This window comes from Mus caroli, unplaced genomic scaffold (assembly GCF_978045245.1).
Source record: "Mus caroli unplaced genomic scaffold, Mus_caroli_1 scaffold_16, whole genome shotgun sequence".
Taxonomy (NCBI): domain Eukaryota; kingdom Metazoa; phylum Chordata; class Mammalia; order Rodentia; family Muridae; genus Mus; species Mus caroli.
Window position 1 is genome coordinate 37454348 of NW_028227271.1, and position 20057 is coordinate 37474404.

At 36.5% G+C, this 20057-nt stretch overlaps 1 protein-coding gene across 13 annotated transcripts in view; it reads right to left on the reverse strand.

Moving 5' to 3' along the window:
- Phf20l1 (PHD finger protein 20 like 1) overlaps positions 1 to 20057 on the reverse strand; it is a 68111-nt gene that overhangs the window by 13589 nt on the left and 34465 nt on the right. For all 13 annotated transcript variants that reach the window (XR_003834993.2, XM_029470077.2, XM_029470084.2 and 10 more), the window contains 7 exons: positions 19600 to 19849; positions 17454 to 17642; positions 17014 to 17223; positions 10064 to 10120; positions 8794 to 8901; positions 1060 to 1224; positions 164 to 345 (listed from right to left, as the gene is read on the reverse strand). Coding sequence is in view for 12 of the 13 variants with exons in the window: in XM_029470077.2 (XP_029325937.1) it covers positions 164 to 345; positions 1060 to 1224; positions 8794 to 8901; positions 10064 to 10120; positions 17014 to 17223; positions 17454 to 17642; positions 19600 to 19849 (1161 nt within the window). In the remaining variant the exon portion in view is untranslated. The remainder of the gene's footprint in view (positions 1 to 163; positions 346 to 1059; positions 1225 to 8793; positions 8902 to 10063; positions 10121 to 17013; positions 17224 to 17453; positions 17643 to 19599; positions 19850 to 20057) is intronic.

Below are 20057 nucleotides of genomic sequence, written 5' to 3' on the forward strand. Positions count from 1 at the left end.
ATTCAATGCAGAGATTTCCTAACCAGTACTGCTAGAATGGAAAGCACGGCAATGTGTTAGACACTACCTTTTGAGGGATGGCTAATGAAAAAGAAAAGCTCTCTGGTCCATCTGCTAACACCCACAGTGATCCAGAACTGCAGGGCAGAGGTTGGTTGAGTACCTGGATCATGAAGCCATTCTCCTCATCCAGTTCACAGATACAGCGTACAATCTCATTAACAGCATCATCTTCATCCTGAGACTCCTCAAAATTAGTTGAATCAAAGTCTTGGTTGTACTCATCCCCACTCAGAAGCAGGCTCTCTGTGGAAGAGTCATCCAGGAATTCCACATCTGACAAATCTGGAACACATAAAAGTGCACACAATTTCAAATATGTCCTGTATCAGAAAGCAGCTATAAGCATTTCAGCAGAGCAAACCCATGCAAACTGAGTACCTGCCTCTAGAACAAAAACAGAACAAAAAACAAACAAACAAAAACATTTAAATGTTTTGTAGTTTACATATACTGATGAAAGTAATACTGAGTAGCCACTGTTTTTCCTACTAACAGGTCATGGCTAAGGCTAATACCAACAATGAAACATTACTTTTTACACAGTTTGCAAATGTTTGATTGAATATTCTCAAATATTAGTCCTTTTTGGTCATGAAAGAATGAGTTTCATTATTTGTACTATATACTAATACCCTTTTAGCCAACTACCATTGCACTATACTATATGCCAAGCATTATACTAGGCATTTACACACATCATATGGCATGATTATTTGTGTGACCAGGTAGTGATGAAGGCAGTTAAGCATCAACTGCTTAGCTGGTCATGGCAGCTCACATCTCTAAACCCAGCATCTGGGGGCTGACGCCAGATGATCAATTGTTTGAGGTCATCCTGAGCTACACAGCAAGACAATAAATGAATGGCAATAATAATGTAAGAAGAGATTTTAAACTAAAAGGAAGTAGCATGCAATTAACATAAACAGACATGGCAGAAAGTCTGATACTGAGGAATCTCAGGTCTTATTTTAACTACAACACAGTCACACATACTTTCACCACTAAGATCAACAGACAGAATTGCCCTCGGGTACTGATAAGTTGTCGTTTTCTCCGTAAATGTGCTTCGTGGAGCCAGAGAACTCCCAGAAGATCTAGTTAGTGGAGAAGAACACCTTTCCAAAAAGCCTAGGGAACTGTCTTCATAGTCCGAATAGTCTGAAACATAAGAAACAGAAAGACACATTACTAAAGTCTCAAGAAACAAAGAGTTATCACAACTCATGAAGACACACAAAGCCATAATACAACCACTTCATCTGTCATCTGTGACCAGGTAGCTGATAAGTGTATTGACAAGAACAAGCAAAATCAGTAACTCCATATGGTGTAGACACATGGGATTGCCAGGAGCTAACTGATACCAGTACACTCTTATGAAGAAATGGTAAAGGGTCATTTCTACATTTTCCTCCATCATTTTCACAGCCATGTCTGCAGCAAGATAGGGAAGAGAAATTAGCCTATTTCTTTCCATTAAAGTAAGAGGTTCTCCTACTCTTACCTACTTCTCTCTAGTATAACTATAGTGAAAGTTTAATCAATTAATCTTACACATGCACACATAAGACAAACTTCTGAAGGAAATAAACTGGTGTGTCAAAGGCCTACTGTTCCAACCAGCTATAAATCATACAGGCACAAGCAAGGAAGGCCCATACAGCTTACTGAGAGAGAGAGCTGGGAATAGAGGGAGAGGAGCATAGGTAGGATGGAGGCTCTGGAGCCAAAAGCACATAGGCACACTTGACAAGTTCATGACTGATGGGGCATAGTATGAGAAATAAGTAGGACAGGCTGCCCTGTGAGCAGTGGCAACAGGGTACAAGGGAATTTTTGCATTAATTTTTAGGCTTAACCAACAGCCATTTACAAGTTTTAAAGGAAAACATGATTAGACATAGGTCCACTTCATTTTTCCAAGTTCATTCCAGTGGTAGGACAGAACAGGAAGTAGAAGATAGATGAGAAGAAGAGAGGATGAGTTGCAGGCCTTAGCTGTGGTATACACACTTATGCCAGCTACTTTAACTAGGAAGGTGACAGCTGAGAGGAAGCTGAGGACAGACATGCAATAACACAGAGTGGAAGCTGAGAGAAAGGGTGGAAGGCATCAGGACAGTTTTTCTATTTGATGGACCAAGTGCTGAAAGTGAGTCTGTGATAGGGCTAGCAGAAGACAAAAGAGAAGAAACAGATATTAGAAAAGGCATTTTACTTTAGATGGAGAAAACTACCTAGACACCATCTATCTGCTTCTAGTGCTGGAATTTCAGGATTTCAATAGGGAAGGACATTCCCTTCATTTTAGCACGGACAGAGGAGGAGATGGACATGTTCAGGAAAGTGCATACATGTGGACAGAAAGCACGTTTTCACCTCCTTTGTCTATTGTCTCATCTGAGCATGAGTTAAAAGGCATCCACCAAGAGAGGTCAGAGAGTATGTAACAGGTGGAAAAGGATGTTTATAGGAGCACAATCATGTCAGTATGATTGGTTCAGTCCTTCATGTATGTTCATGACCTATTCCCTGGTTCCGGTAAATGCTTAAGTATCATGGTGAAGGGGAATTCACATTGCAGGTTAAATTAAACTAGTAGGCTGGCTGTAAAGCAGGGAATGTGCTACAGGCTATCTGTGGGCCCAGTGGAATCCTAGGGGGGCTACTTCAAATGAAAAGGGCAAAGGAATCAATCAAGGAAAGAATTGGCTAGCTAATGCTCCCCTGAAAATGAGAAAACTGGAGACAAGACTCTGGCAGCCTCTGAAGCCAGAAAAGGAAGGAGTATAGACTATGCACTATTTGCTGAAGCCTCCAGAAAGAAATCACAGCTTTAGCTTAGAGAACTATTCTGGACTCCTGACCACCAGAATTTGAAGTTGTTTTGCAAACAACTGGTATTTAGTAGGTGTCTATGAGAATGGTTACCATACAAACTAGAGTACAACTAACCTGAAACCAATTAAAGACTGCCGAGAAGACAGTTTAATGAAGTTCTGTGTGCTAACTCTTAATACTCTCAGAACTAGAGTGAACAGGGTTTGGTGGCTAATGCTATTTTATGAACCAAGGAATCACAGCAGAACACATTAAGTACACAGTTCAAAAACAGCCCAATGTTATGGGCAAAAATAATATTCATACCCATCCTGGTAGGCTGGTTCCTTTTGCTTTTTTCAGTACTAAAATAAGCACTAGCTCTATAAATCTACTTATCATTAACTTACATCTCTTTGATATTTAAAGATCCAAACCATGAACATACATTCTCTCCACTTATTTATTTAATATTTCTAAACAAGCTTACAATCAGCTATTCACAGTTTAACAGAATCAGCATGTGGGCCACCAAAAGGTTTCTGTTGACTTACGGAGGTAGCGATGTTTCTCCTTTACCTTTACTGGGTTGAATTTTATGAACTGATTTTTCTGATATTCAACCACATTTGCATTCCACCTATGTTCATATCCTTCCCATGAATTGCTAGAATAATTATGCAGTATTTATGACATTTTGCAACTATATGAGAAATGAGACCCTGTGATCATCCCTCTTCTTTTTATTGACAACAGTTATGTAAATCACATAAGACACAGATAGAATTATATTAGTTTCCTATGGGTGCCACAAAAAAGTACCATAAACCTGATGGCTTGAAACAAAGTAAGTTTATTCCATCAAAGTTCTTTAAGTCAAAAGTCCCAAGCCAGGTACTGACTGGTAGGCTCCCTCTGAGGTTGGAGCAAAGCCTCCTGGCCTCATAAGCATCTGACCTCATTCCTTACATCCATCTTCACATGGCCTCTCATCTCTGAGTCTCAAAATCCTACATTTAGGGGTCTACCCTAAATCCTGATGTCTCTTTCTGGGATTATTTTTAAATCATATCAGGGTATATCTTATTGCCAAATATATTAGTGTTCATGAGTCTAAGAAGTTAGTACTGAATATATATTTGGGGAATATATATATTCACATCTTCTGTGAGACATTCCTTATCTTTTCTCCAATTTTGAAATTATTTATTTATTTTTCGAGGATAGTTTCAGTATGTTGTGGAGGCTGCTTTCGATCTTCTGCACTAAGGTCATGTTCCTGCATCAGCTTCCTAATACACTGGAACTATAGGAAAGGAAGATGAAATAACTGAAACAAAAACAAAAACAAAACCAACCAAATAAACAAACAAACAAAAACTCCTTCCTTCAATGTTTAGAAGAAATGAACAGAAAAACTTCTTTTAGAGAGGTTTTAACATATTAGTTATATTTCTTTTAAGCTTTGGAGACTATTTACTTTGAACTTAATTTCTAGCAACCATCTCTTTCCATCTAACTTTTTGGGTTAAAATAAGATTCTAGCAGAGTTTAACTTATTAATCTTTCATCTTTATTATTTCTTATTCATTCATGCTTATTCAACATTTCTCGTATCTGTGCATGTACATGCTTGAGTGCGGGTAGCACATATATGTTCAAACACGTGTGGAAGACAGACTGCACGTTGTTCTTCAAGCAGTGTCCAGAATTTCATTTTTACTTTTTGTAATGGGGTTGCTCACTGGCCTGGAACTTGTTAAGGAGGCTAAGCTATTTGTCTAGTGAGCCCCAAAGATCTACCTGTCTCTACCTTGCTAGCACTTAGATTCTAACCTTGTACCATCAATCTGGATTTTTACTTAGGTTCACGGGATTGAACTTAAGTCCTCTACCAAGGGAGCCACCACCCCAGCTCCTTTTCTAATTTCTTAACCTGTAAGCCTATGCTAATAAAAATATATTTTGCTCTTGTAAGTATCATTTTAAAAGTCTGGGTGCAATAGTATATACTTGTTACCTTATGCATTCATGAGGCTGAAGCACAGGAGAATTTAAAACAGCCTAGGCTACAGAGTAAGACCCTATGACCCCAAAATAAAGAAAAGCAACAAAACTACACTAGTAAGCTTAGACATTTAATATTTCCATCACCTTTCACATCCTAAACATCTTTCTATTTTTGCTTTATGTTATGGAGTAATGCAAGTTACAGTTTCTAAACAATGGAATAATTCTATTTATCTTCATGGAATTGCTTAGAGTAGACAACTGTGATCATATATCCATGATTAATTTTTTCATTGATTTGTTTAAAGTTGTATCACATAGTTTCAGAACTGCTTGTGACAAAACTTTCCTTCAGTAACTGTTGAGCCTGGTGTTCTGTTCAGGTCTATTATATCAGCTGTAATATAGTCAAAGGCTGCTTCTTATTCTTATAGGATATGGTTTTGTTCTGTCTTGCTTTGTTTCAGTGGGGCAGGGGCAGTGGTGTTAGTGACAAGGTCTTGCTATATAGCTGTGGTTGGCCTGGAACTTTCCATGGTCTGTAACTTGCAGTGAATAACCCCACTGTTACTGTCTCCCAAATGCTACACATGTGTGACACAACATCTGACAGAATGCTTGCTTTATTATCAAAAAATATAGTAACATTATTCAGTAACAACATTCTGAAACTTATGTCTGAAGTTTATAACTATAAATGGACCATACTTTTATCAAAACATGGTAATAGATCTCTAGCCTTATGAATATTTTGTTATTCATTTATCTACACTAACTTTTCTAGTGGTTACTTGTCAGGTTTTCTATGGTTTTATTTTCAACATTTCTTTGTCCTACCTATTCTTCTTTTTTTTTAAATTTTTAATATTTTTATTACATATTTTCCTCAATTACATTTCCAATGCTATCCCAAATGTCCCCCATAGCGCCCCCCACTTCCCTACCCACCCATTCCCATTCTGTTGGCCCTGGCATTCCCCTATATTGGGGCATATAAAGTTTGCAAGTCGAATGGGCCTCTCTTTCCATTGATGGCCGACTAGGTCATCTTTCGATACATATGCAGCTAGAGACAAGAGCTCCGGGGTTCTGGTTAGTACATCATGTTGTTCCAACAATAGGGTTGCAGATCCCTTTAGCTCCTTGGGTACTTTCTCTAGCTTCTCCATTGGGAGCCCTGTGATACATCCAATCGCTGAGTGTGAACATCCACTCCTGTGTTTGCTAGGCCCCGGCATCGTCTCACAAGAGACAGCTATATTTGGGTCCTTTCAGCAAAATCTTGCTAGTGTATGCAATGGTGTCAGCGTTTAGAAGCTGATTATGGGATGGATCCCTGGATACGGCAGTCTCTAAATGGTCCATCCTTTCATCACAGCTACGAACTTTGTCTCTGTAAATCCTTCCCTGGGTGTTTTGTTCCCAATTCTAAGAAGGTGCACAGTGTCCACACTTTGGTCTTCATTCTTCTTGAGTTTCATGCGTTTAGCAAATTGTATCTTATATCTTGGGTATCCTAAGTTTTGGGCTAATATCCACTTATCAGTGAATACATATTGTGTGAGTTCTTTTGTGATTGTGTTACTTCACTCAAGATGATGCCCTCCAGGTCCATCCATTTGGCTAGGAATTTCATAAATTCATTCTTTTCTTATGTTTGCATATATAATTTATACATACTAGATAATTCAATTTAGAAAATAAAGCAGTTATAGTTGCATCTTAGATGTCCTTTACAAATGCACATATTAAAGGCTTGCTTTGCCATGTACCAGAACTCAGAATCTCAAAGGCAGGCCTTTGAGAGGTAACTGGATCATGAAGGTACTAACTGTACCAACAGATGAAGCCACTGACAACTTCATCACTTAAAACGCACTACCAGTGGCCTACTGGAAGAGGCAGGTCTTTGAAGTATATTCTTTAAGGATATATATATATGTGTGTGTGTGTGTGTGTGTGTGTGTGTGTGTGTGTGTGTATAAAATCAGCAACATCTTCTCTTCTCCTTTCTTCTTGGCTGCCTGACACAAGCTGAGCAATTAGCACTATAAACTCTTTGCAATAGGGTTCTATCTCACCACAGGTTACAAAGCATTGTAGCTGTGCACAAAACCTGTGAAACTGTGAGCTAAAACAAACCTTCTCTCCTTTAAGATGAAAGTGCTTTCAGGTATTTATCATTATAAAGGAAAGTTGACCAACACACAGATGCTACCCACTCATTCATAAATTAATGTGTGCAGCTGTGTATGTGGATGCAGGCATGTACACATGCATGGGGAGGCCAGTGGACTACCCTGGGTGGCATTTCCAGGAATACTACTTACTTCCTTTGAGAAAGGTCTTTCCTGGAGCTCACCAGTTTAGCTAGAATGGCTGACTGGTTAGCAAGCCCCAGAGATCCTCTTGTGTGTTCCTCAGTGCTGGGATTACAAGCATGCACTCCCATACCTGGACATTGTATGTGTGCTCTGGAGAAAACCTTAGGTCTTTGCACTTGCGAGTAGACAGACCTGTCACCTCAGTCCTATCATTCATTCTTTGAGGTATAAGGTAGAAGTAATGTTGTGTTTATTTCTAACACCTTATTTATACTTTATTGTCTTCTAATTTTCAGTTCAATTGGATATAGATGGTTCATTTACATTTATATTCTTTCCACTCCTACTTAGGAAATTATACTCTATTCTATTCTTTATTCTTTGGTGCTTATATGACAAATGTTTTTATTTCATTTTTTCACAGACAGGGCCTTACACCATAGCCCTCATTGTTCTAGAACTTATTATTAGCCCAGACTGACTTCAAATTTGTGTAAATCCTTCTGCCTCAACCTGCCAAGTTCTGGCACTACAGGTGTGAGCCACCATTCCTGGATTAGAAGTCTGAAAATGCAAACTAAACTTCTTAGGACCTACAAGCAATCATACAAGGAAGTCAAAGTAATGAACTGTAAGTAATTACCTGCCAATATAAAAGCTAGTACTATATATTATAGTTTCTATTACTTTGCTTTCTTATCTCTACAGGCTGTTTTCTAAGATCAGTGTTTAGATTGATCACACATTTACAGTGTGTTTATGTTGTCTTCTGCATCTCATGCTTCCTTCTGTCACCATTTTTCTTATGCTTTTAAGCGCATGTAGGGTTTCCTTTATTCATCGTTGCCAAATTCTGCTGCTGGTTTTTCTAAAAACCATCTTTTTCTTTTATCCTCAAAGGGAATTTAAAGGACATTACAATTATGTGTTTATAATCCCTCCTTTATTTTGGCTTTGTAGAATTCTCAGTTGCTATAGTGCTTGCACATCAAGCATACAAAATCTAGACATCATAGAGTATATATATCTGCAAATCCAGCACTGGGGAGGAGTGACAAGATGATCCCAGAGGATATTTGAACCACTACTTTAGGTAAAATGATAAGCTTTCGTTTCAGTTTCAGTAAAGTTCACTGTCTCAAAAAAGAATAACAGAACTGTAGATGAAGACACCAAGTTGACCTCTGTCCTTCACACATGCATGGACATATGTATACACACATACCAGAGAAAGAAAAGAAAAAAAGACCATGTATCTATATCTATATCTATATCTATAGCTATATCTAGCTAACTAGCTAGCTACAATACATACATACACATACACAGTAGGGGGAAAAATCTTCATCATGTTAAAGGGTTTGTGTCATAGTACTTACTTCACCATATGTTGGAAATAAAGTCATTGTAATTTATTTTACAGAGCAGATTTTTATGTTTTTGAAATAATAAGAGAAAGAAAAGTTACAAGAATATCTAAATTCTAAATGGCATGTTAATCTTATCATTTTGTGGGGAAAAAAAAGAGTTGAACAATCTCAAAATACTAAAAAACATATCTTAGCAAACTTACCGTGCTGTTTAGATTTCTTTTTCTTCTTCTTCTTTTTCTTCTGTTTTGGTTTGTAGTGATCTTTGTCTCGCTTCTCTTTTTTCTCCCTATCCTTTTCTTTCCTTTTACCTAAAATAAATAAAGTAAAGCCTTCAGTAACTGTGAGTGACTCTTGGTTGCTCCTTTGTGGTTACCCTCAAAGCAGCATTTATGTTTTCATCAGTGATTCCAGTCACCTGCCCAGAGTGGACGGATTCAATTAAACTGTTCGTGTCATGAGTCTGGAACTCTTGCTTAGCTTATTGGACTATAAGAGGGGATCTTCATTAGCAGTGTTGAAAAATCCCAATTCCTGACACCTTAAAGTTAACACAGACAGTAGTTAAAATCTTTAAATGCGTAATAGACTAAAATTCCTACTATGTGCCAAGAAGTTAAATTCCATTATTTAAAAAGACCTCACTATGGAGAATCAGCATTACTATATATAATTTATTAATGTTTTAGAAAATTTAAATAAGATGGTTGGCATTTTGTCTTCAGAAAAGAGAAACAAAATTAATCAAATTAATTTATACATAACTCCTTCCATATTTAAATACCTCCCCTGTGCATACATAAAAGAAAACAAGAAAAATATTCCATTCTATTCTTTCCAGAAAGCATTCTTTTCTTTAATCATATGTACTTTAAAGAAGATAAATGTATGTTTGAACAGTATATTAGAACATTGTACCACAAATTAAAACTGAACAGATATTCTACAAGCTACTTTTCCAGCTCAGAATGAGTTAGCCTTCCAATTATATGTAGCCAATTTTCAGTGACTCCATTTAGCGAACCTAAATAATACTTATTATTACCCATTATTTCATTACTTTTAGTCTTTACTCAACATTAGGTAGAAAAGACAGTGAAAAAGTCTGTATCCTTTTAATAAGGCATACTGAAGAATGTTATGAATAGAATTACTATTTTAATATATCGTCTATTACTCTTAAGTCTCAAAAATATTAGGTGGAGGCTTATTTCTTAAAGCGTTATCCATAGTTTTAACCAGAAACGTTCAGAAGCAAAGAACTCAGAGAAAGCCAGAGAATCCCCATAGAATACACATAAGTATAAGCTATGCACTGGAGAGCAGGTGCATATGAAGCTGGCTAACTGCTAAGCACAGAAGCAGATGACCTCAGGCACCTTAAGGAGCCCTAGCAGGGAAGGGAAAACACAGATGCTGTCCTCTCTGTCAAGCTTTTTAGTCTTTTGCTTAAAGATTACTTTCTGTCCATACCAAATGCAGTGGAGGTTTTTTCTTCCAATTTCACCTTTTTTTCTGTTTTCAATATTCCTGTGGGTTAGGGGGATAAGATGTAAGTTTAGTCAGAACAATAAAAATATGGTACAGTTTTTAAAATTACAATTGTTTCCAAAACTCTAAATAGGAATCTTCCTCTTGCACAATTTTATTACACAAACTACAAAGAAAAACTTATTCCAGGAATATTGGTGATTCTTCATACCATCTGGGTGGAATTCTTGGCCTCCATGCTTTGTTACTTGTATGACTTGACTATGTGGTTTAATGCCTCCATACTTTTGCTTCGTTATTGTCAATAGAGCAAGAATACCTACTACTGCTCTTTTAAGATTGAATGAGACAGAGTATGTAAATACTTTGGTCAGTAATTGATAAGTGTGTTGTTTTACTTTGTAGTTGGGGGTATTTTGAAGCTACACTATTTCAGAAATAGCAAATGGGGCTCTAAGCAGAAAAAGAAGTTATCTAAAGCTTCCTGGCCGTCTATGAAGGCTGATGCAGCACCACACCCTTAAGCAACTCAGAAGGTACTGGCAGTCTTTTGAATGGCTGGCATAGATAAACAGCTGCTTCTGTGACAATCTGGTCACAACTCTTCTTCAGAGCATCCAAATGAAAGATTCAATTTCATGGTAAAGTATATTAGTTTTCAATAACATATAACTGTTATTTTAATAACATAAATAAGCTGATATTTGACCTCTTATTTCCTAAAAGTTATGCATGTGAATTCTGGGACATGTATATCATTGCATAAATCCCTCATTGTTAGGTAACAAAAAGAACCCAAACCATGATTTTGCTAATCATTTTTGGACTAAATAAAAGTGAAATTCAAAGGTATACATACACATAAAATATACCATATTAATGGCATGTATTACCTAGTAGTCTAAATTACATCGGTAAATATCATACTTCACCAACTATAACTAAAACAACAGATTCCCTTAACAAAGCTTCCCAATTCTGCTTAACATTTCTCAATGTCTTGTTTATAGCTCAGGTTAATCTAGTAAAAGAATCAATGTATACAATCATGTCAAATATTTTATATTTTATTCAAATACTTTATATAGTTTAAACATAAACTACAAAGAATATTCCTTAATTTAAGGAGCAACAAGGCTCTAGGAAGTTTCAGATTAATAAGAATGTTGATAGTCACACTAATTGTGACAGGAAGAATGAAGAGATCTCACAGCAAAGATAAGCACAGTAATATTCCCCACTTATCAAGACAACTGAATACATTTATTCCTTCTTTCTGCTGACTACTGGACCATGGAAATTGCAAATGTAATGTGGTTCTCTTACAACTAAGAAACCAAACAAAGGAAAGTGCTGCTTAGTCTTTACTGTCGTACAGCACGCAAGAGAGAAGTTAACAATGTCTCTGTCTCTGTCCTAATCTGGAGGGCTGGATCTCCAGATGAACCATATCTAGGACTAGGGACTGCTTATGGTAAAGGAGGAGTGTCACAAAACCCCATCATATTGCCTATGTTGAGGGGGTTCTGGTAGGTTGCATACAGATGATAATGGCCACAGGCCAGCACTGCAGACCAGGTATGGCAGGGCAGAACAAACATCCATTCTAAGTGGCTCTAGGGAAGCAAGCTCCAGAGTGCACTGGCTTCCTGCCCAAGACTTCACGTATGGTCAACTTTCAAGGCAAAACTGGGAACCTGACAAGGGGTTGCCAACATTTTATACAAGAAAGCACATTAAAATGAACTATAGATCTCTAACACTGGAGAACTCTTTAGAAGTACACACAAATAAAAAAAAAAAAAAAAAAACAGACCTTTTATTAAAGTTCAACAAAAAATATAATTGGGTTTAAAAAAAGATATGATTATTAATATTTCACCATGTGTTTCAATTTCCTAAATATTAGGATATTAGTATAAAGAACAGTGATCTTGAAATTTTCTCAAGAGGACATTTTCTTCAGATAAACTCTTAGAGCCACTGTGATAAAGAACAAAAGCAACAGGCTACCCAGACTTCAATAAGCGAAGCAGAATCCTGACTACTCTCCTACCCCCAACTGTAGTAAAGAGCATTAAGTTCTCTACAAGACGCAATCCCTAAGTCTATGCAAAGTCCAGTTCATATGTGTATATGTGTGTATGTTAGTGGGGGGTGGGGTGAAGTAGATTACAGAAAACATAGTTACAACTTTGTTTTGAATAGCTATGTAAACTAAATTCAGTAATAACTTTAAAAGGCTTTAAACAGTGAATGTAAAGTCAACATCAAATATTGGGATAGAAAGTAATGACATCTAAAAGGTGGCCACAGTCAGAGCAGATAGACCTACAACCGTCCTCATTTAGAGTAGCCTAAAACTTATCTCTGGCTTCCTTGGTGATAATGTCATATTAAGCAGACAAAGTAACCCCTGGACTCATTACAGAGGATCCACTGGAGTCCTAAGTCCTATCTTCTTAACGGTGACAAATGCATTTGCATGTTTACTATTTCTACATTCCATTAAAAATTGTCTTGGAAATTCAAGAAATCACATCTAGTTTCATCAAAAACTAAGCTAAATTTACTAAAAATTGAATGCCCTGCTAATGTACATTTTGGTATTATAAAGATATAGTGCCCATATGCTTATCAATCTGACACTTCTATTCACATTAACTAAAATATTCTACAGTAAAACAAGTATTATTTGATATTTTCATACTGATTTGCTTAAAAGTACAAAAATAGAAATATAATGAGCCTTACAACACAGAACTAACTAAAAATGAGAATTATATTCATATAATATACTAATCCCAACTTATTCCAATTTTGTCTTAATGGAGCTACTAAGAAGAATATTTACCACTTTAAAACTATTTGAAAATTGTGAAAGCTAATGGGACCATATCACAATTTTGACTTTATAAAATACAAGATGAATGATATAATAAACAAATCAATAATTAACACTTTAGAGCTGGTAATGGCCACAGATATTGCCTACTATAAAATTCTCATTATAAATGTGTGAAGGAAGTAGTTCATTTAAACTTTAATGGAAAAAAAATGAGAACAGAGGGCAAGCGAAGGTTCCTCTTATCTTAGCTAAGAACACACATCCTCCTCTGCTTGAGGGCTCAATCCATCCATCCATCCATCCATCCATCTATCTAGTGTGCGGGGCTGTTTGTGTGCCATAGTGCACTTGTGGAAGTCTGAGGACAACTTACTGGATGGAATCAGTTCTCTCCTTCCATCATGTAGAACAGGGGCCTAGAACTCAGGTTCCCAGGTGTAGGAAGCATGAGGTGATGGCTCTACACACTGAGCCATCTCTCCTTGTCCTACTTTATACCTTTTAAGGATTTTACAGCTTATAGTAATTAACTTTCATTTAATGTCTAGTTCTGCTACTAGCCTGATTTCCTTCTAGATGCTAGGCTTCCTGAGTGTAGATTAAGCATCTCAGCACTCTAAGCACTTCACCTTAATGGCAAAACTTAAGACAGGACACAGACACTCTCAGGCCTGGGTCAGGAAAGGTTTCTTTTGAAAAAGATTCTTTTTAAGAAACCCCATGTACTCTGCCTCCCAGAGAGTAAGAGAAGTAAAGATTTCTTAAGCTGTATCTTTTCTTTGATTCACTGGCTGTTAGTAAAAGCATTCTGACAATAACTCAAAAAACAAAGGTATCCTTTTTTTAACTTTTGGAAATATATCATTTCTTTTCTTTTCCTATTATTTTTACTTTTTGCTAAACTGGGCATCTACAGTACACCAAACCTTAGAGTCAATCATGTTGGCATCCATCCTAGTGGAAGAATGTAGGCCAATTAATGCAAGCTCATAATCTCTGTTGGAAACAATTAAAAGCAAAGTTTAAGATAGTAAGAGTCCGAAAGTTTGCTAAACTATTTCTCAGTTAACATTCTCAACAGTCTAAACTGTCTAGGAGTTCCACGTTTAAAATACTGCTAATACAGTCCTTGTAAATAATGCTTTGTAAAGAAATATTAAAATAGAAATGGGATTTATTTTGATAATTAGGATAAACACCAGCCAAATGTATGTCCCCTCATACTCATTTACATAGGTATAAGAAGAACACAAACAAAAGGTACACATCAGCCTAGGAAACAGGGAAACACAGACGGTTAGGTAAAAATAGTAAGAAATCCAGATATAATGGCACATGCCTACAATCTCAACACTCTACAGCAAGAAAACCAAGACTTCCAAATCAGCCTGGGGTACATCACTTTGTTCCATACTCTCTGGGCTATGGACAGTGTGAGATTCCATTTCAAAGAAAGAAAACAGAACTAGCACCACAAAAGAAATATACTAAGAGAAAAGAGCATGCGGACCACATAGACTTTCAATGACAGTAGAACAAATGGATATAGTTTTAAATAAAAGAATAGAACATGACTTCCACCACTTTCTTCAAAAAGAAAAATTCAAAATAGTCATAGAAATTAATTAAAATCTTACTTCATCCCATTCAAATACTCTGGGTGCACTCCACATGATCACGTATATACCAGCTTTCAGTAGCTAACTTAAAAGCATGTCTTTTTTTTTTTTTTTTTTTTTTTTTTGGTTTTTCGAGACAGGGTTTCTCTGTAGACCTGGCTGTCCTGGAACTCACTTTGTAGACCAGGCTGGCCTTGAACTCAGAAATCCATCTGCCTCTGCCTCCCAAGTGCTGGGATTAATGGTGTGCGCCACCATGCCCGGCGCATTTTCTTACTTTAAGCAATTATCTAGACTGCAGTAACTTAGGTAGGAAGTCCTAGCCTAATTGTGGGTAGCACCATTTCATGGGCTAGGTCCTGGATTGAAGAAAAAGGAAAAGTGAGGAGATCAGAACATTAGCACTCATCCATCTCTGTTTTCTGACTTGTTCCTGCCATTTTGACTTTCCTGTGATGGTAGACTGCATCCCCAGAACTCTAAGCCAAAATATATTTTTTTTCTCCTTAAAAGCAAAACAAAAAATATACAAAAATTGCTGAGCACTGTGCTCTTAATGCAAGCTGACAATGGTTGTGCCTTCTCTTTACCATTGTATAATTCAACATCATGAACAAAACCAAGTACTACCTCTCCAAAGTATCTAGCCATATAGCTCTAAATCTGCCAGAATTTAGAGGAAAAACAAACAGCCAAAATAAAACAAAACAAAACAGAACCATGTTAAGCCCCTGGTGAGAAGAAAAATCAAAGGTGTTTAGTGTACAGATACTGCTTTGATGTTTAGAATATACAATATGGCTGACATGACATTTTTTAAAAAGTTGTGTGTGTGTGTGTGTGTGTGTGTGTGTGTGTGTGTGTGTGTGTGTGTGCTGCCTGCATATATGTATTACACCCATAAGAAACTAGAAGGGGCACTGCATCCCCTGGGAGCAGGGTCACAGATGGTTGTGAGTTGCCATGTGGTTGCTGGGGATCAAATAAGTCATCTCTCCAACCCTACATAACAAAACTATTTATGACATGGACCTATACTGATCTGTATTTCAGTCTTATTACAAGCAATCCAAACATGGATTTTTAAAGAAACATAAATATCTTCACAGACACACTGAAAAATTATTTTCCCAATTGGTATATGTTAATATGACATTAAGATCAGTCTCATACATTCAGTGCAGTAAGGATTTCCAGACTGATAAAAAGTAAGACCTTTACCCAGAAAACTTTCTCAAAAGGTCAATGATAATTCAGGAATCTTGTGCACAAAAAGATAAAGCAAACTGAATTATTCTAAGATCAGGTTTAGATGAATATCAAAACATAGTGGATCAGATCTGAGAAATCAATCTCTCAAAACCCACAAGTTTTCAGCTGTGGGCATTTTTAAATTTCTAAATAAGAAAGCACTATTATATATCAACCAATTTAAATCTTTACAGGTAAAATGGAATTGTAGATAATTATATGTACAAGTACTGACACTGCTACTTTGAAAGAAAGAACAAGTTAAAGACACAAATTAAGTTAAGCTACTGCTGTCATTGTTTAATTGAGTAGCATGGGCAGAACGCAGTAAGCTATATTTTGGCTTCATCCAAGAAGCCAATGCCACATCCTTTGGGGAAGATGTTGTTAATCATGATTATTAACGATACATTTGGCTACTTTATATTTATCTCCTAATCTAACTAGACTTAAATCTCTCACTAGCCAATTCCAAATTAGTAATTTACTAAAAAGAAGATGATTGAAACATACTATTTGACTTCTGAAAAACATCATGTATTTTTTATGAAATTGTAATATTATAAAGTATCTTCCTTGCTTCAAGAATAGGAATTTCTAGAATTGTATTTAACTCTAGTAATTTCTAGAAGCAAAAATATGCATATATTTCATAAAATCTATTTCTTGTTTTGAGACAGGGTCTTGCTGTGTAGCCTTAGTTGGCCTAAAACTTGCTAGGTTGACCCAACTGGGTAGCTAAGATTTGCTAGCTCCAGGCACAGCAATACCACATTTTACACACACTAAAAAAGCAAAAGAAGTCAGGCATGATAGTTATGTGTTTAATCACAAGACTTGATGAGCCTGTGTGTGTGTGTGTGTGTTTTCCCCGAGAAGGGGACTGGCCCTTCTCAGGGAAGGGGCTAGAGGAATGGGGGAAGGACTTGTGTTATGGGGTACCGGGAGTAAGGGGGACTAATACGGCATATAAGTGAACAAATAAATATTTTTTTTAGAAAGCAAAAGAAAGAAGGAGAAAGAGAAAATGAAAGAAGAAAAAAATGACAAGAACTATGTTCAGGGAATACTGACAATGGTCACACAAAAGAATTTTAAAAGAGAAATTCCATACAAACACAGTAACTACCTAAAAGTTCTTAGAAGAGGGGTTTCATATGAATTTAAGTGAAGTTGAATATGTTAATGCTAAACTTAACCCAGAGCTCCCTTACCTGTAGCTGCTGCAGCTCCTTTTACATCACTCACTACTTTGGAGGTGGGATTTGCAAACAATGGTGTCTCCTCCTTTTCTTCCCTGGGACATACACCACCATGATAGGAGGAATCTGGGGCTCTACTTCCTGTGACTTCTGAACCACAACTTAAATCAAGAGGGAGGCAGGGTCCCAGCTTCTGGAGTGGCACATATGCAATAGCAGGCACTATACAAAATTAAAAAGAAAAGAAAACCATAATATTAACACAAAGAAACTAGATCAGTTCATATCAGTGCAGATCGCTGATATTTATACAGTGTCTGGCAAAAGGAAGGCACCAGATAAGTTATCTGTAGCATATACAAAGTGGTTGTAAGTCAAGAGATATAAAAGAAAACATTGTTCAAATAACTGTTGTTAGTTATTTGGTTCTATAGGAAATAGATATACATTACCCTCTGGTACTGAAGACTGTTGCTGATTCTGAGAACTGAGGGAGAATACTTTGCCATCAGTTGCTGAAGAGGAAGAAGAAAGCTTTTCTAGAGAGTCATCAGGCATGGGTAAGGTGGCTAAGCGTTGAGATCTTCTTCTTCTCTCACTATGCTTGCAAGGTCTAGGGGGATTCACAGGCTGTGGAGAACCTAGAAAAAGATCTTCAATGTTCACGAAGCAGATACATACCAGGATCATCTTATAATTTTTAAGGAGATAATCAAGAAAAAAAAGAGCCATTTTCTGCCCTCTGATGCAGCTATTAGATAACCACAAGAAATGGCATATTCCAGAGGCATTCAAAGGCAAAAAAAAAAAAAAAAAAAAAGTTTCCTTGTCACAAAAAGAGTTAATCAAAACTTCTAAATCTAAAACCACTAGAACTCAAAGACAGTAACATGGAACGTTAATATTTCCAGTAGCTCTCTCCAAGTGTGAGACTGGAATTAACTCTAATTGTGGATTCTTGTGTTAACTGCCATTTTGCCTCCAAGAAAGTCTCTATATAAGCAAAAAGTAGGGGAGGAAGGTGGAGGGAGAAGGGAAAGAAGGAAGCCAGGAGAGAAACTTGCTATACAGCAAACACTGGCAGTCTAAATGGAAAGGAAGGCAGGGTCACAGGGCTCTTACACACATTATACAGTTGGTGCTTTGTTTCCATTCCCCAGGGGAGCTACTGTAAATAACCTATCCCATTCTCACACTCCCATAGGGATTTTTACAAATATAAATCTGGGGCCTGATTCATTCAAAAAATTTAACACAAACAAACCAATATGCTTAGTCTGGCCAAATTAGTTATTATTTAGTATGATACTATTTTTCCCCTTAAATATTTTCAATTGTTTATACAACTAATTGTAACATTTATTTGTCTTTTAGTGATGTTAACACAAATGTTTTGATAATTCTTTAATGCTTGAGAGTTCCTTTTGGACTATGAACCTGTTGAATTTTATATTAGGTAGGAATGTACAAAATAATATATTACTAATTTAGAAATAAGCAGTTTAAAGAAGTGGATGTTTTAAGTATTTAAGGATAATTGACAATGAAAAATAATCAAAAACAAAAAGACATGAAATAATGGGGGAAAACCAAAAGATAATTGTAACTTTTATGATACCGTGATTATATCAATCAAAAGAACTTCAAAATATGTTTATTGGTATCATGTGATACTATGACTACTACTGACATTCATTATAATGAAGTTTCAGAGAAAAGAATTTTTGATTCCCTTTGTTTCTGCTTAGTTATTAAAAAAATATTGATCAAAATTTGAGGTATGTTCTTTAGTGTTAAATGTGAGAACTGAATGAAAAACAGGTATGTTTGATGAAGGCTTCCAAAGGCCAGTATCATTATTCTGAAAGACGCACTACAGAATGCTTCACAAGGAAATGTGTCACCCTTATTTCCTGATTACAACACTGATTTACTCGAGGAAAGGAGCAAAATGCAAGAGTCATCTAACTAGTGACTCTTCTGGAAACGGCTTCAGTTATGTGAAACTTGGCTATGTAAACACAAACCTATCTTTTAGTTAGCCAAATGCGGGTAGAAAAAAAAGAGAGTTAAAAGATTAGTACTGTATCAGTCAAGTGATATAACAAGGAGGCATTTTCCTTTGAATAAGGGTGAGACTGGATTCAAGGCTGCCTTGTTAGCAAGATTAAATAAAGTGCACTCAGGGGGCTACTAATATAAGGAGACAGCTCCTCCTACGTAGTCACAGGAGGAGCGAGTAGTCACATGAAAACACGGGCTAAAGGTCTTTTTTATCGTTCTTTTTGTTTCCAGGGCTATGTTTGTTTGTTTTTTTGTAATGAATCAGGCCTTGTCTTATTAGTTGAGGAGATGGAAACTACAGTGGGATTTGGGTCGCTCGATGGCAGGACTTCTTAAGGAGCAGTACAGACTTGGAGCAGTAAAGCAGTAAGAACTGTCCATGATCTACTCTTGAAATAGTTTTAAGCTTTCTCTGTCATATCCACTTAACTTTTGAGTTTTTAAAAAGCAACTTCATAAAAAACAAGATAACTAAAACAAAACTGTTTTGACTGTCTTACAGGATAAGTAACTATTTGTAAAGTCTGTGCTCACTAGTTTTATTTATCACGGAAGAAAGCTGAGATACAAGCGTCAAATCCTTGGCTTGTATTAGCTCTGGGGCAAGTGGTGACTTAGGGGGTTTTATACACCCAGAAGAGTCTCCAGATTCATGTTTGCATTTCTTGCTGCGAGCCTTCCCTGAAGACAAAGTTGAGGATAACAGTGCAGGTTTCTGAGGGTTGGCAGAACTGCTAAGGACAGCTTCATTTTTTTTCTGACTTTGAGGTTTAGGTGAAATCGCCTGAATAAATAATAAAAAATTGATATTTTTATTTTGGTTTCTTCATTTTTCTTCTTGTATTCTATTTTGATTGTTAAGCAACTTTAGTACCAAAAACATTGTTAAGCAACACATAACATTTCTATTACAAATGAAAAACCAAAAAGAACCCCACAAATTATTAACTAAAAGTTGAATAGGCTGTCTTTAAAGGGATACTGTCAACTAC